The sequence below is a fragment of the Chinchilla lanigera genome, unplaced genomic scaffold (genome assembly GCF_000276665.1).
Source record: "Chinchilla lanigera isolate Chin_1 unplaced genomic scaffold, ChiLan1.0 scaffold00003, whole genome shotgun sequence".
NCBI classification, from domain to species: Eukaryota; Metazoa; Chordata; class Mammalia; order Rodentia; family Chinchillidae; genus Chinchilla; species Chinchilla lanigera.
The window spans coordinates 10,642,744-10,659,651 of NW_004955404.1; the positions used below are offsets into that span (position 1 = coordinate 10,642,744).

At 39.1% G+C, this 16,908-nt stretch overlaps 1 protein-coding gene across 4 annotated transcripts in view; it reads right to left on the bottom strand.

Moving 5' to 3' along the window:
- Positions 1-16,908, bottom strand: part of Pcca (propionyl CoA carboxylase, alpha polypeptide) — a 401,509-nt gene that overhangs the window by 325,104 nt on the left and 59,497 nt on the right. For 3 of the 4 annotated variants that reach the window (XM_005374054.2, XM_013516015.1, XM_005374053.2), the window contains exon 2: positions 4,429-4,506. In XM_005374054.2, the coding sequence (XP_005374111.1) occupies positions 4,429-4,506 (78 nt within the window). Of the gene's footprint in view, positions 1-4,428; positions 4,507-16,754; positions 16,849-16,908 lie in introns of those variants that run through there. The other variant, XM_005374058.2, reaches the window with a different exon arrangement.

The following is a 16,908-nucleotide window of genomic DNA, read 5'->3' on the forward strand; positions in this document are numbered from 1 at the left end:
TACTTACAAAGTCAATAGCAAAGCTGGAGTCTACACCCAGATAGTCATATCACAGCATACCATGATTTAATATAATCAAAGCATTAACTATGTAAGTTCCAAACACTATCATTAATGCAACTTATTATTATTCTTATGAAAAACACACTGTAGTACATGCAGTACTGGCTCATACTACCTTCAGGCCCAATGAAACTCGTATTGATCCAACTAAATTACCATTAAATTCAACTTGGTAACAATTAAGTTTCACTTGTTTCAGTGACTTGATATGAATCACCAGTAAAATGTGAAAGGTCAATGACAGGTTCAGAGAAGCAATTTATTAAACAAATACATACTGGTAAAGACCAGGTCAAGTGGCACTTCAGACTGTAACAATAAACAAAACAGATCAGCATTTAATGGATGGCTGGCTTCAAGGACAGACTGAGTCCCTGCAAGAAGAAAGGTTCAATTAAACACCACCAAGTGGGGCTGGGGGTTTAGCTCAGCGGCAAAAGCGCCTGCCTGGCACGCGCAAGGTCGTGAGTTCGGTTCCCGGTACCAGAGAAAAACCAAAAAAATAAAAAATAAAAATAAACACCACCAAGTGAAGGGTGAGGCCACCAACCTGGTGAGATCATATACCTAATCTGACCAGTAAGTGAGAAAAAACATCCATCAGTGATTCAAGAAGCCATACCACTTCTCCACAATTCCCTTAGACAAGGCCACCACAGAGTAGATTGCAAAAACAGCAGGGAACAGAGGTCGTTTCAGATACTTGCAACAAAAGTCCCTCTTAATGGATCCAAAGGGCTCTCCTATGTTTTTATTTATTTTATTTCTTTTTTGGTACTGGGAATCAAACTCAGGACCCTGCATCTCCTAAAGCAAGACAGCTATGACATTTAATGATTTAGTTTTTAATAATCATCAGTGGTCACCAACGTGGGAGGTGAGTCAGCTGTTCCTGCAGCCTCACTGTGAGCTTACAATAAAAACAAGTTGCAGACCAAACTCTGCCAGCAAGCACAGAAGAACATTAAAACCTACTCTATAAGCTCAGCGAAGTCTCAACTTGCTGTACTTCATAATGATCCAACAGCCAGCACGAACGATTCTCACCAGAGGCAAACAACGTCAATACTGATTTGGCTAACCACATCCACACTGTCAGAATCCTCAGGAATCTGCCAGGCCACTGGCTGAACACAAGACTCTCATTTAGAGACCAACCCTGGGTGTTATCCTTAGAGGTAAAGAACCAAAGGTCAACTAGATTGTTGTACAATACTATTCTACAAAATCTGAAGTTGTCTAAAATAGCCAATACACATACCTTGAGTATTACTAATCTTATCAATGTGAGCCCATTTCTAACAACAATTATAATGAGGAAGGCTACCAGTGATTATAGGGAGAAAGATGACCGAACCACTTGCAGTATTCCCCCACCTAGACTGTGGCCTCTTTATTAAATGTTAGCTAAGTACTCCAAGAGTGTTCCTAATTAGGACAGCTGGTTAGCTCTAGATTGCAGTGCAATACAAGTGTACACAACCATAAATACACAAGAACTTCAATGTAAATTGCCTCTGTAGTTTTTCAATTATAGATTTCATAAAAGCAAATTCCATTTATACTTAATCCATCTAAACATGCACTATCCAATAGAGTAGGGTCAAGCATAAAAGATATACTGGATTCAGAAGACTTTATTCAAAAATACAAAATCTAACCCAGCTATGGTAGCACACACTTGTAATTGCAGCACTTAGGAGGCTGAGGCAAGAGGACTGTGGCAAGTGTGAGGCCAACCTGGGCTACACAGTGACATAGTGAGTTCAAGACCAACCTGACTCACACAGCGAAACCCTCAGGGAAAAAAAATCCAACAAAAGATCTAAAGTGTCTCAATACTTATACAGGGTGTATATCAAAATAATATTTTTCTTTTTTGAAACAGAGTCTTCCTACGCACTGGCTTGGACTCACTATGTAGCCCAGGATGGACTCAAACTTGCTGCGATCCTCCTGCCTCAGTCTCTTGAGTGCTGGCATTACAGGCATGCACCACTACAATCACACAAAATAACATTTTAAATGTTAAATTAAATAAATGTTACTAAAATTAATTTCACCTGTTTCTTTTTACTTTTTAAATATGGCTATTAGAAAATTTTGAATTTACATGGGCTCTGCTATTATATCTCACTATTTCTACAGAACTATATAAACACAGATTTTCTTTCTTCAAACCTTCACAATCCCTGACCTGAAATTATACTATAAAGCTACTGTCATAAAATCAACCTGGTACTGGCTAAAAAACAGGCCTGAGGATCAATGGAACAGACTGGAAGAAACACCCACAACCAAAAACACACTCAGCAACCTAATCTTTGATAAAGGGGCCAATCAAACTCACTGGAAGTACGATAGCCTCTAATAAATGGTGCTGGAAAAATTGGCTTAATACCTGCCAAAGACTGAAAATAGACCCAAGCCTATCACCATGCACCAAACTCAAGTCAAAATGGTTCACAGATCTCAATATTAAACCAGAAACACTAAATTTCTTGGAAGTGGGGCTGGGGATTTAGCTCGGCGGCAAAGCGCCTGTCTGGCAAGCGCAAGGTTGTGAGTTCGGTTCCCGGTACCGGAGGAAAAAAAAAAAAAAAAAAAAAAAATTTATTGGAAGAGAAAGTAGGTAAAAACCTCGAAGACATAGAGGTAGGCAGAGAATTCATGAACAAAAACCAAAATGCACGTGAAACACTTGAAAGAATCAACAAGTGGGATCTCATCCTACTAAAAAGTTTCTGCACATCTAAAGAAATCACCAGCAGAGTCAAAAGAAAACCCACAAACTTGGAAAAAATTTTAGCTGATTGTCCCTCAGACAAAGGGCTTCTATCTAGAACATATAAAGAATTAAAAAATTTCAGCCCCTCCAAATTCAAAGACCCAATCCAAAAATAGGCAGCGGAGATGAATACACACTTCTCAGACAAGGAGATACAAACGGCAAATAAATATATGAGAAAATGTTTAACATCATTAGTCATTCGAGAAATGCAAATTAAAACAACACTAAGATTCCACCTCACCCCAGTAAGAATGGCTAGCATTAAGAAATCAACCAATAACAAATGCTGGCGAGGCTGTGGAGAAATAGGAACCCTTCTCCACTACTGGTGGGAATGCAGACTGGTGAAACCACTGTGGAAATCAGTTTGGAGATTCCTCAGCAAACTAGGTCTAGAGGTCCCATTCAACCCAGCTATCCCCTGCTGGGCATTTTCCCAGAAGATCTAAAAACATCATATCACAGTGATATATGTGCACCTATGTTCATAGCAGCACAATTTGTAATTGCTAAAATGTGGAAGCAACCCAAATGTCCATCCACCGAGGATTGGATAAGAAAATTGTGGTACTTTTATATAATGGAATATTACTCAGCTATAAAGAAAGATAAACTCGAGGCCTTTATATTTAAATAGTCACAACTAGAGACCATACTCATAAGTGAAATAAATCAAACATACATGTGCAAGCACCACATTGTTTCTCTAGCGTAAATTTTGAAAGAGTTAATTTAAACTCGGAGGTATGATAGACACTGTGAAACGATAGGAAACCACTGAAGAGTAAAGGGCAACTGGGATGTGGGAAAAGAGAAGGGAAAGAAGGAGAAATTTTGTATGTATGTATATACAGGATAGTTAACATGGTTGTTCTTCTGTCTTCTATTTCTATGCCGAAAGAAACTGTCAATGAGTCTCCGGTTGACCAGTATTGCATGTCTATATCTGTTTTCATGAGAAGCCACTTTGAAGATATCAATATGTAATACAACCACCATTGTTAATTCCCTACCACTTTGTTTGTAACTCTGTATTGTCTGTACTGTGCCTGTGATATGTTGTAAAATGTTGTATGTCTGTTAATGTTTCCCCCCTTTTATCTTTAAAATTTTAAAAAAAAATCTTTTATTTTTAACAGAATAAGGTACTACTAAAATGTGTGATTCTGCTGAAAAGCTCCTTATTACCCAACTGCAATAAAAAATAAATAAATAAATATGTTACTAAAATTAATTTCACCTGTTTCTTTTTACTTTTTAAATATGGCTATTAAAAAATTTTGAATTTACATGGGCTCTGCTATTATATCTCACTATTTCTACAGAACTATATAAACACAGATTTTCTTTCTTCAAACCTTCATATTGGAAACAAGCTGGAAAATATTTTATGTAAATTAAAAAAACAGTTTGTAGCCTACAATGCAAAAAGGAACAAAGATTGAAAGTTATGATGATACAGTAGTAAATAATTACACAGTCTTAATAAAATTTAACCTGTCCGTTGAACACAATGTGGAAACAAGAAAGTTTTACCATTATAACTTAGCTGATGAGAGTATTTAAATACTTACTTTTTCATCTGGATTATATCTCACTGAACTGAGAGCACGGGACACAATTAAGCACTGTCTTGAATAGTGTGGAGCATGCTAAAGAAAAGAAAAGGAAAAGAAAGTGAAATAAATGCTTAGGTGAATTTAAAAATATTTTTTCAGGATACTTCCTCCAATTTGCTTCTAGCTAAAATGTTTTATCAGTCACCATATGTAATTCTAAGCAATATACCATAAATTTTGGAAAAGATATAACTACAAACTTTTCCTCTTGGCACATAAGAAATACCATAGGCATCAGAACAATCTCCAGAAAAAAATACAAAAATAACAGTCAAGCAGATCTAAAGAAAGTTCTTTATAAGCATGAGTCTGATACAGTCACAAATATCACCTACCACAAAGAACTTTACCAAATACAAGAGTCTCGCCTTCAAGCAAGTTCATTCACAAAATAAAAATATGTTTTATTTGCTGATGTTTTCAGCATGATTTATTTTTCTGGCACAAAAGTAATTTGCTTGATAAAAATGTAAAAGTAATATAACAATTAAGCTTATTCCTAACATATCATAAATGTGGAGACAGTATATCTTAACGCTTTAAAACATTAACAAAATGACTAATTGGCAGCGTGTGGTGGTGCACAATTGTAACTCCAGCACTCCGGGAGGCTGAGGCAAAAGGACCACAAGTTCAAGCCCAGTGTGAGCAATTCAGCAACTTAGTGAGAACCTGTCTCAAAATACTGTGAAAACTAAAAGTGGCTAGAGACATAGCTCAGTGCAAAATCCCCAGATTCAATCCCGAGTACCACAGAGGGAACAAAGGGAAGAAAGAAAATGACCAAGGTTTAAGAAAATGATTTATCCAGTAGTCACTGGTAAAGCTAGACTCAAGAATGAAGGAAAAGAAGAAAAAAGTAAGCAAAAAGCAACAAATACGGTATATCTTTTTTAACTTTGTAGGATAATCACTCAAGAAACAATGCTTTTATCACGTTTTAAAATGAACTCAAAAGGTATAAGCAATTAAACCTCAAATCACAAAATATAATCTTTATACAAAAGTGAAGGTAAAAGACATGAAAGATACCTTTTCTAAAATAAAGTTTTTATACTACCAACTAAAAGAACAATGAAATGAGAATGCGGAGAAAATTAACTTTACTGTGTTCCTATTAAAGACCAAAAATGGGGCTGGGGATATGGCTCAGTGGTAGAGCTCTTGCCTTGAATGCACAAAGCCCTGGGTTCAATCCCCAGCACCACATACATTAAAAAAAAAAAAAGTAATAATAATAAATAATTTTTTTAAAAAAGACCAAGAATATGTAACATATTCCTTCACATATTTCTGTGAATTAGAGTACTATTCCCAATTAATATGAGAAAATTGAGTCCCACAGCCCTAATTTTTCAAAGGTCACAAGGATAGGCTTTGTTTTGTTTTGTGGTTTTTTTGTTTTTGTTGTTTTTTTTCAGGTATTTTGTTTTTGAGACAGGGTCTCACTATGTAGTTCAGGTTGACCTTGACCTCACACAATCCTCCAGCTTCAATCTCCCAAGTACTGGGATTACAGGCGTGCGCCACCATGCCAGCTACGAATAAGTTTTAATGGTTACAAGTTTTAAGCATAGCCAGGTGAGGGGGCACATGCCTATAATCCCAGCACTCTAAGAGGCTGAGGCAAAAGATCTCAAATTCGAGCCCAGACTGGGGAACTAAGTGACTTAGGAGATCCTGTCTCAAACTAAAAAATAATAAATGGGCTGGGGATGTAGCTCAATACAAAGGCTTTGGGTTCAAACCCCCGTGCTGTCAAAAAAAAAAATTTTTTTTAAAGCTATCTTTAGTCATTAACAAATAAAGGATGCAAGTGATTCCTGAGAGCTGAAGCCAAATGTATCTTCAAGCCAGGACAGAAATTTATTCTAATTCACTTTGAAAAATGAGAAAAAACAGTGATGCCTTTGTGTGAAGGAACAAGGACCCAGAAAAGATTACCACACTGGAAAGAACTCTGGAAAAGGAATCAAAGAAAACCGAGCTCAACCTTACAGCATTGCTACGATTTGAGCAGCCCACTTGAAGCGCTCTACTCTCTACTGGCATCTGAAAGCTCAGATGACTTTTCTCTAAGGTCCCTTAATGACCTCAGCCACTATTATTCACATTCCAAGAGCTTCGTGTATGTGCAGGAGAGCCTCGGATGCTTTGCTGAAAGACAAGTACTTCATTCAGATTGAACAAGGAGTCCAAGAAGATGATGACCACACTGGTCTCAAAACTGAACTATTCAGATTAAACAAAGAAAAAACGAAGGCGAAGTACTAATAGCAGTTTTAATAAACATGAATTATGCATTCAGTTTCTAGGCAGTTTGCACAATAAACACCTCAGGTTGTGCAGATTCTAACTCATTAGATGGGCTCAGGAAAAAGGGACTAAGCCAAACTTGGCTCAGAGAATTTCTACCCTAAAATGATTCAGAAATTTCTAAGTAGCCACACTCCGAGGAATGTTTGGGTTAGCTGAATCAATGTACACTATATTCACTTTCAGAAAATTATGAGTAATGTAAAAATATACTAAAAAGCATCACACAGTTCTTAGAAGCTAAATCAAGCCTATTGCAAGTTACAACTGAGCAATACAGAAAATGATGGACTACCATGTCTAACTGAGCAACATGGTTCTGGAATTCTTTCACTACTTTTTTAAAATTCTTGGCTCTGAATATCTAACACACTATACTTTGCCACCATTACCAAAAAAGAAAGTGTAAGGGCTGATGGAGCTCAGTGACAGCGCTTGCCCAGCATGTATGTACAGCAGGAAAAACAAAAAATACTCATGGGAATTAAAAAGTATGGATGTCCCTGGTTAGTCAGTAACTAGAAGTAGAAATCATTAAAGCAGACAGAACCATAAAAGCAGAACAACTAGCCAGGGAAAAAAGGAACGGAGTCCTTCCCACTGTCATCGGGTAGCCTACTTCTAAAACGTGGCTGTCAACTACACATTACTGGGTCCTGGGCTACTCGCTTCTCCTTCTGGAGTCAGATTCCAGGTTTTTCCTCCTCTCCAACAAAGAATTGAACAAAATGAGCAAAAACCAGTAGCAAAGTTTATTCAAGAAAGCAAAAGTGAAGAGTGGGGGAGAAGTTGGCTCTGCAAAGTGAGCTTGGGTCCAGTAAAGAGAAAAAGAGGGCAAGATCAAGGATAAAAGTATCTGCTTCTGCTGGGCATGGTGGCGCACACCTATAATCCCAACTCTCAGAAGGCTGAAGCAGGAGGATCACTACAAGTTTGAGGCCAGCCTGGGCTACAAAGTGAGTTCAGCACCAGCCTAAACTGCATAGAGAAACCCTATCCCAGAAAGACTAGGAAAAAAAAAGAAAGTACACACTGCTTCCAGGAAACATAGCATGGGCTGTTGTGGAAAACTACCTTTACACCAGCTCCTCTTGGCAGCCAGATCTCAAGGAAACTCTCGAGCACTTCCACATCTGGGTCCTAAGAGGTGATGCTGGGACCCCACAATTTAGGCTGAGGTCAGGCCTAGGTCATCCTATTGAAAACCTGCTGGAGTTCTCAGGAAAAATCCATGCAGGGCTTTGGGAACTGTTCCGCACATGTGTCCAGGATCTTGTAATTAACAGCTCACACCTACTTCCCCAGCCAGCTTTTGCCACACCCTCATGTCCTCTCACCACTGCAAGACTGAACTGGTTTGGAGTCCATCACATTGTAAGGCTTTATTTCTCTACTCTGGGAACGTGCATGGAAGTTTAAAACAGAAATCAGACAATTCCCAAAAAGCCGCAATATAAAACTTTTCTTTTTTTTTTTTTTTAAATAAAAGGAGGAAAAACATTAACAGTCAGACAACATTTTACAACATAGCAAAAGAACAGTACAGACAATACGGAGTTACAAACAAAGTGGCAGGGAATTAACAATGGTTGTTGTATTACATATTGATATCTTCAAAGTGGCTTCTCATGAAAACAGATATAGAACTTTTTAAACATTTTTATAAAACTTTATAAACTTTATAAAACTTTTTTATAAAAATTTTTTATAAAACTTTTTTAAACACAAGGAACAAGTTAACTAATTTGGACTACTAGAGAATTTTAACATTTATTGTTTTTGTAATGTGTATTGCCAAACTGGTTACAAGCCCAGTCCAAAGTTCTTTTAAGATACTTCCTAGCCTCAAAAGTTCTGAGGAAAAACTGTAGTCAATTCCATTCATAATTAATTTGAAGCCTGTCACAGCCAAAAGGAGAAAGGTCAAGCTGTGCAAAACAACTTTCCAGCAACTAAGTACCATTGGTGCCCTTCCTCAGGAAGAAAGAGTTCCTACATACTTTCCACACTTTCAGAGGAACTGCCTACTGACTGCACTGCACATAAGAAGTGTACGGTCACTTGAGTCACAAGACCTGGGCCAAGTCTTACTTCTACTGCTCTAGAGCAAAGCACTTCTCTGGGCCCCACCCAGTTTCCATCTATAAAATAGGTAATGACACCTAAATCTCTCTTTACAAAAGATAAAGTGTCAAAAAAAAAAAAGTATCACACAAAACTAAAAGCAACACCCAGCTTTCCCTTTCTTTCTTAAAATTATACTAGAACCATTCAGAAGGTATCATTAGAGTAAACAATGCAGTCATTAAGAGACCTGGCATAGACAGACAGACCTGACCTGACCAGTCTGGACCCTGGCATTTCCTAGGTACATAGGAAATTTCCTCCTCTGCAAACTGGGGATAATAATAGTAGTTATCTAGGTCATAATGCTGCTATAAAGAGTAAATGAGAATGTATAAAATGCCTAGAGCAACCTTGTATATATTAGTTAGTATACAGTAACTGTTAATGAAAAAAGGGAAGCAATAGCAGAGATTTAGATAAACTGAATGCATGTCTTCCAGCCAGTATAAGCTGGAAAACAAAATAGCATGTGCTCCTTTCCCACTCAAGGTGTGGCCTAACTACAAGCAAAACTAATGGAGCCACTGGCAATTACCTTTAAGAAAAACTTAAACATTAATTCTTCTAAAATCAAAACGACTGGGGCTGAGGATTTAGCTCAGCGGCACAGCGCCTGCCTGGCAAGCGCAAGGCCCTGAGTTTGATTCCCAGTACCAGAAAATAAATAAATAAATAAATAAATAAATAAATAAATAAATAAATAAATAAATAAATCAAAATAACTGCTGCTCCTAATGTAACCACAGCGGCATTCACAGGAACAGTACTAAAACAATTCTGCTGACAGGTTAATTCAAAGAAGAAATGACCTCAAAACTGTTGGTTAGTGGAACCGTAAGATGATCTTACCAAAATAAATGTAAACACAAGTTAATGCTTCATCTCTAAATTTGCAAGCAACTCTGTTCTTAAGTGTATGCTTCACGTTCTTTATGCCTCTTACTGACACTTTCTGAGAAATTTTTCCCTGTTATTGAAGTCAGCAAACCTGCAACCTGCCCCATAGATACGGGGAGTCAACATTCCCCATCTCCACTCTGGGGGACCTCCTCTGACCCTATCCAGTGACAGAATTTGCAGTGCTCCTGCCTCAGCCTCCTAGTGTGCTGGGATCACAGGAATGGGCCATTAAACCTAGTTTAGACCCCCCATCTTGAGGATACCCCTAACACCATGTAAAAACCTCAACTCCAGACCATACTGTGCCTCTCTCTTAAGGACCTGCACTCGACTCTGTGTGCACTTTTTAAATTCTGTTTAAGAAATCCCTTCATGATTCTCAAAATAAATAAATCTGCAGGTAAAGGAAGAGGCTCTCATTTATACTTCATGACCCACAACTCAGAAGCATCAGATGAGTCTTGATTTCGGCATTTTAACAGCCCAGAGTGACCTTCCAAGGACTGACCATCTGAATACAGATTTTCTTTCAGACCTTGACTACTTAGTCTTTGGGAGTTCAGCAGCCCTGTCTGCCAAAATCTAAGCTGAACACCTATTATTTGAGAGAGAGTGGGGTCATGCCTCCATAATAAGAAAATGAGGCTAGCTCAAAAACTGCACCACTCCACCATGACTTGACTCCAACCAAGTCACTCCTCCAGGACCAGGCCTAGCAGAGGTTGCCGGTGCCCATGCAGACCCTCCTCACCTAGTAGCGTGGTGTCCCCAAGTCAGAATCCAGGGCTCATGGATCACACCTGCCTTTCCTTACCCACACAGGAGTTTTCCGTCAGGCCTAGAGGCTGACCCTCACTGGTGCAGGGCCAAGAACTAATGCCAGGTTCAAAGGGTCAGTCTCCCTGGTCAAGGTGGAGCCAATTCATCAACACAATCAATACTCCAGTACTGCATGTCCACCTGTAGCTACTGAGCACCTGAAATGGGCCTAATTCCCAACAGTCCAAATTCAGATGTGCTCTAAGAATAAAAGACACACAGACTGAAGACTCAATACCTGGCTGGTGTTCTGGACTAAGCTCCTAAACAAGGCCCCAACAGAACAGGGTAACAGTCACTCCAGCTGAAGCTTAAGGTCTATATTATAACTAAGCTGCTTGTCCAACCTTTCTAGAAATTTGGATCTGAGAGATAACCAGTTATTCCTAAACTGGCCACTTTTATTTAGTTTTGTTTTTTTTTTTTTTTTAATTTTTCTCTGGTACCGGAAACCGAACTCACGACCTGGCCAGTTTTAAATGTAATAGTAATGATGTTCTCTGGACTTAATCTGCAAAGAAGAGTACCTTGATGTAACCTGTGGTTAACCAATCAGTTACATATTTTTTGGTTACCTGTCTCCCTGCCTCCACCTTACAAGGAAAATAATTTTCAAAGAACCAATTCTTTTTTCATTTCCTGCTTGTGTTTCCTTCAGCCCTTTTCTGTCTCAGCTAAATGGAACATTTACTTTACTTTATGGAATGAAATGCTGCCCAGTTCTAAAAATCAAACATAAAATCAATTAAGATATTTAAGCTATTGTTTTCTTTGACATACCAAAAAAAATGTAAAGACCCATTACTAAATTTTTACATTTACATGTTAAAATAAAATTTTGAATGTATTAGGTTGAAGACATCATGCCATTAATGTCATCTCTTTTGACTGTTAATATGGTGAATGCTAGAAAGTATTACCTCTGCAGCTCACCTCCTACATCATTTCCACTGGAGGGCACTGACCTACACAGTGGTTCTCAAACTTTACTCTGCATCAGATCACCTGGAGGACTTGTTAAGAGACTGCTGAGTCCCTCTCACACACATCCCCAGGTACCCAACAGATCTAGGTGTGCTATAGCGTAAGCATCTCCAACACACTCCCAGGTGACACTGCTGCTGCTGGCTAGGGTGCCACACTTTGAGAACCACTGCTCCAGGGCACCCAGGAAATAAGACAAGAACTGGTCAACAGCTTAGCTTTTGCCTCGGTCCTACCCTGTTTGCTCCCTCTTTTGACCACCACCTGAACAAAAGCCCATCTGAAGCTCTGCGTCTGGGGAATGGACTACCCACCTTTATGGAACTGTTTTTATATAGGCAATCTTTCACAAAGTGCTAGGTGTATAGCACCCAACTACAAGGGGAATATTGCCACCTTTTTATAAAACAAGTAACAGGTTATTTCTTACATTACTAGTTGCCTTTATATAATACATTCTACCCATACAGTACTAGCACAAGATTTGTTTATCCTGATTAACTAAAATTCCTTACTATGAAACAGGGACCTCAATATGGCTTCATGCATCCCTTTTTCCATAACTTCTACCAACACTGAACTAGTTTTTGTGCCCAAGAGATACAAATATGCCCCTTCTAGAGAGACATAATGACACTCACCTGTAATCCCAACTATTTGGAATGCTGAGGCAGGAGAACAGCAAATTCAAGATCAGCCTGAGCATCTCAGTGAGACCCTGTCTCGAACAATTAAAATGGCTAGGGATGTAGCTCAGAGTAGATGCTTGCCTAGTATGCCCAAGGCCTAGGATGCAATCCCCAGTGGAAAGAAGAAAGGAATGGAGGGAGGGAGGGAGAAAGCGAGGGAGGGAAGAAGGGAAGAAGGGAGGAAGGGAAGAAGGGAAGAAGGGAAGGGAAGAAGGGAAAAAGGGAGGGAGGAAGGAAGGAAGGAAGGAAGGAAGGAAGGAAGGAAGGAAGGAAGGGAGGGAAGAAGGGAAGGGAAGAAGGAAGGAAGGGAAGAAGGGAAGAAGGGAAGGGAAGAAGGGAGGAAGGAAGGAAGGAAGGAAGGAAGGAAGGAAGGAAGGGAGGAAGGAAGGAAGGGAAGAAGGAAGGAAGGGAAGAAGGGAAGGGAAAAAGGGAGGAAGGAAGGAAGGAAGGAAGGAAGGAAGGGAAGAAGGAAGGAAGGGAAGAAGGGAAGAAGGGAAGGGAAGAAGGGAGGAAGGAAGGAAGGAAGGAAGGAAGGAAGGGAAGAAGGGAAGGGAAGAAGGAAGTAAGGGAAGAAGGGAAAAAGGGAAGGGAAGAAGGGAGGAAGGAAGGAAGGAAGGAAGGAAGGAAGGAAGGAAGGAAGGAAGGAAAAGAGAAAGAGAGGGAAGGAGGGAGGAAAAATTTGTCCCTTATCCTTCTTACAGCTAAGTTTACTGAAGTGTGATGACGGCATTGAAGACAAATCTGAGCGTGAATCCTAAATGTTCCACTTAATCACGTGATCTTAGACAAGTTACTCAACTTCTCTATACTTCAGCCCTAAACATGAGAATCATTTGAAGGTAGTTTGATGATTTAATGAGATAATGCATATGAAGACAGCTTTCTACCTCCTCAGCATTTTCAACAACTCCAGAATCTTCCATTGACCTTAGAATATTAGTTTCTCATTTTCTCTTTTCTGTACCCATGTAATGGGTACAAATAAAACCAGCCAACCCATTATGTCTCAGAAATGCCATCAAAGCAGTTATCACACTGTAACTATTACCTTGATCTCCTCTCCCAAGCCCTTCCCTATCTCTACGATGCTGCCATACTCAGGAGCTTAGGAAAATGACTTAAAAAAAATTTAAAAATTTAGGGGCTGGGGATTTAGCCCAGCAGCACAGTACCTGCCTGGAAAGTGCAAGGTCGTGAGTTTGATTCCCGGTACCGGAAAAAAAAAACAAAAAAACAAAAATAAAAAAATTTAAAAAGAAAAAGACTTAAGAGACATCCCTTATTGTGATGTTAATTTACATACCATAAAATTTATCCCTTTAAAATACATATACAACTCAAGGTATGGAACTATCCCCACTACTGATTCTAGAACATTTTTCATCACCCCAGAAAGAAACACTATAATTTAACAGACACCCATCTCTCTCCTCCCAGTCTCCAGCACCCGTTAATCTGTTTGTTTCTATATATCTGTCTATTCTGGAGATTTCATAAAAAGGAACTCATACATTCCTTTTGTGTCCAATGCTACCACCCTATCATAAGTAACCATTATTTGTAGCTTGGACTCCTTCAACAGCCTCCTGACTGGTCTCCCTGATTCCACCCTCTTCACCCCAACTAAACATTTGACACACAAAACATAAACTCAGTTTGCTTCAAACCTGACAGCTGGGCTCCCAGTAGTAAATAAGTTCTGAATACAAGCTCCCACTGGACCCTGTCCTGCCTGCTCTCTTAGCACCTCTTTTCACGCCTTTCCCTCTAGCCACTGCCACACCCCTCCCTTAATTATACCAAGTGCAACTGACCTTCCAGCTTCTGACTTGGCACCCCTTCAGTCTGGAATCCTTGTCTGAGTCAGTTTTCTGTTCAAATCCACCTGCTCATCTATGTTCTCCCACTTACCCAAGTTCTGGAAGCATTTCAACAACTCCATTTCCTTCGCTCGCTTGATCAAAAATGTTATCAACTTTCACCCTTATTTAGAAAAGCGATATCACAATTTTTACCTCTGTGCTGAACCTCTTTAAGAAAAGAATGAAATCCAGAAAAGTAAAAAGACAAGTGCTCTCCTATTAAGATACACCTCCATTTATACATAAACATCTATAAATATTTTATCATACCAGAAACTGGTTTATGTAATAACCCTAGAAGGTTTTTTTTTCCCCTAAATGATCTGTCAGAAATTTTTCAACACATTACAAAGATTTTACCTCTGGGCATTTCTAAAGCACTCAGACATGGTTAAACATTTTCCTTCCATGTTAAGTGATTACAAGCTAACCATAAATGTTAAGGAACTTACAGCTTAAGCCTTCAAACTCTATGGACACACCACACAATGAGATTGTTCTTCAAGTCACAGACAATTTACAATTGAAAAAGCAAGGCTTTGGAAATACACTATCCAAAGTTCACCTTCTACCTCAGGCAGTTGTGTTCTTACATTACTTAACTGCTCTGAGCTCTGTTTCCTCTTCTGTAAAATTAGGATTTTTTACCTTAGTTGTTACACAGATAAAAGGTGATGTCTGAAAGCCATATATGTCAAAAAAAAGTTCAATAAACTGCAGCAATCACCATAAAACCAACATTCCCTAGCCACTGAATGTAGTTAGAAGAAACTAAGTACTTAAAATGTGTTTAAAAAGCTGAAGCATAAAACAAGACTAAAAGACAAACACTACATATACCCTAAAAAAAAACAAACTCTATTAACTGGCTCAAAGAATGGTCCACATTTTCTAGAGTAGTATAGAGTTAGCTATCTTCTTTCTACAACAACTAAAAGGTTTGCACTAGAGAGAGGGGTGGGAGGGGTTAAAATCTTCAAAAAGTTGTGCTTCAAACAGATTCAGCAGAGCACATTCTAAACTCATAGAAGGGGAGCATGGAGAGAAGCTAAGCAGCAGCTCAAGTTCCCCTAGGAGTGACAGTAACCTTCTGAGATGCTTCCTACTTCAAGGAGGAATTCTTTGCTGGCCCAAACAATACTATGCTATTGTCACACATTCAGCACCTACTGTATCAAACAGACAAGATGAAGTCTCTGCAAACACATTAAAAGGAAGAAACCAGATAGCAAACATCAAAGCTTACATATTACACAGTGAGTGCACAAGTGCACAACAATGAAAACAGTAACAACATCTTCCTAGCCTCTCCAGTCTAAAAACCTTCAGTGTCATCCCTCCTACCTACAGCACCAGTACCTCCCACTGCTCTAAGGGAAATACCAACCTCATAACAGGATCAATGAGGTCCACTGCAGTCTGACTTCTGCCTGCCTCTCCAGTATCATCTAGTCCAGTGATGGAGAACTTTGCAGAGACAAAGGCCCAAACTGCAACCCAAAACCCACTTCTTAATGATAAAGTGCCAACACTGCAATTAAACCTGAATACTGAGGTTTTAGTTAAGAAAAAACAACTCATACATTAATATCTTTTGTCTTAAAAGAAAAATGACACACATGCCATAAATTTGCCACCAGTGATCGAGTCTCTGTGCCGGTGCTGCAGCCAATCACGATCGAGTCTTCATAGGCTTTTTTCAGGTCTTCTAGCTTCTGTTCCCTCTGGCCATGGGACCCTTGCACGTGCTGTTCTCTCACTTGTAACCCCATCACTTCTCTCTTTGTCTAGAGTAAAAGGTCACTTAATCCTTCAAAACTTGTCTGAATTTTTACTTCCAAAGGAAAATATTCTCTTAACTTAGGTAGTATAATTAAAAGCACAAATTCTTTAGAGGCTAGAGGTGTATCTCAGTAGTACAGCACTTGCCTAGCACACACAGAGCCAGGGTTTAGTCCCAGAATTACCAGAAGAAGAGCAATAAGAATTACTTCTAGAGTTCTAAATCCTAGGTCGGTCAAAGCTCTACAGCTGTGAACAAGTCACATAACACTTTGTGCTTTGATTTCCTCATCTGTCATTGAGGATTATTTCGCTATTGTGAGGACTGAATAAATTAAAGCACAAGAATAGTTATCTAAGGCAGAGCTCAAAATAGTCTTGACCTGATCAAATCCCTCTACAGTACCAGAATCTCTTCCCATTAGCATTTTACACTTATTTGTCTCTTGCTACTAATAGACTAAAATTTTTAAGAGAGCAAAAACCATGTTAATTCTGTAGAGCTAGAACACAGGATGTATTCAATAAAGATTTGTTAAGATACAACAGCTGGTAAGAAGCTGAGGTCCACCAAAGTGACCTGATATACAAAGTCTCACAAGTATGCCTCCAAAATCCAGACTTCGGACAAACTGCCTCAGGTATAAATGTATATCTTACAACTGCAACTGACATGGTCAACAATGACTAAAAGACAACTGAATTATAAAGATAAAAGAACAAAAACTGGTTTGGTAACACCAAGAACAGTAAAAGCAGGCATTCTGAAGCTGAAACTAAGCAAATATAGGTGAGGACTTACTTTCAGCTCTCACACTGCCCACATGAGCCTTAGCTGACTCCTCTTGGGCTCGAGAGATGTAGCTCAGTGGTAGACATGCATGAAGTCCTGGGTTCCATCCCCAGCATCCCTCCAAGAAAGTTAAAGATAGGGAAAATCATCTCAAAATGTCTTC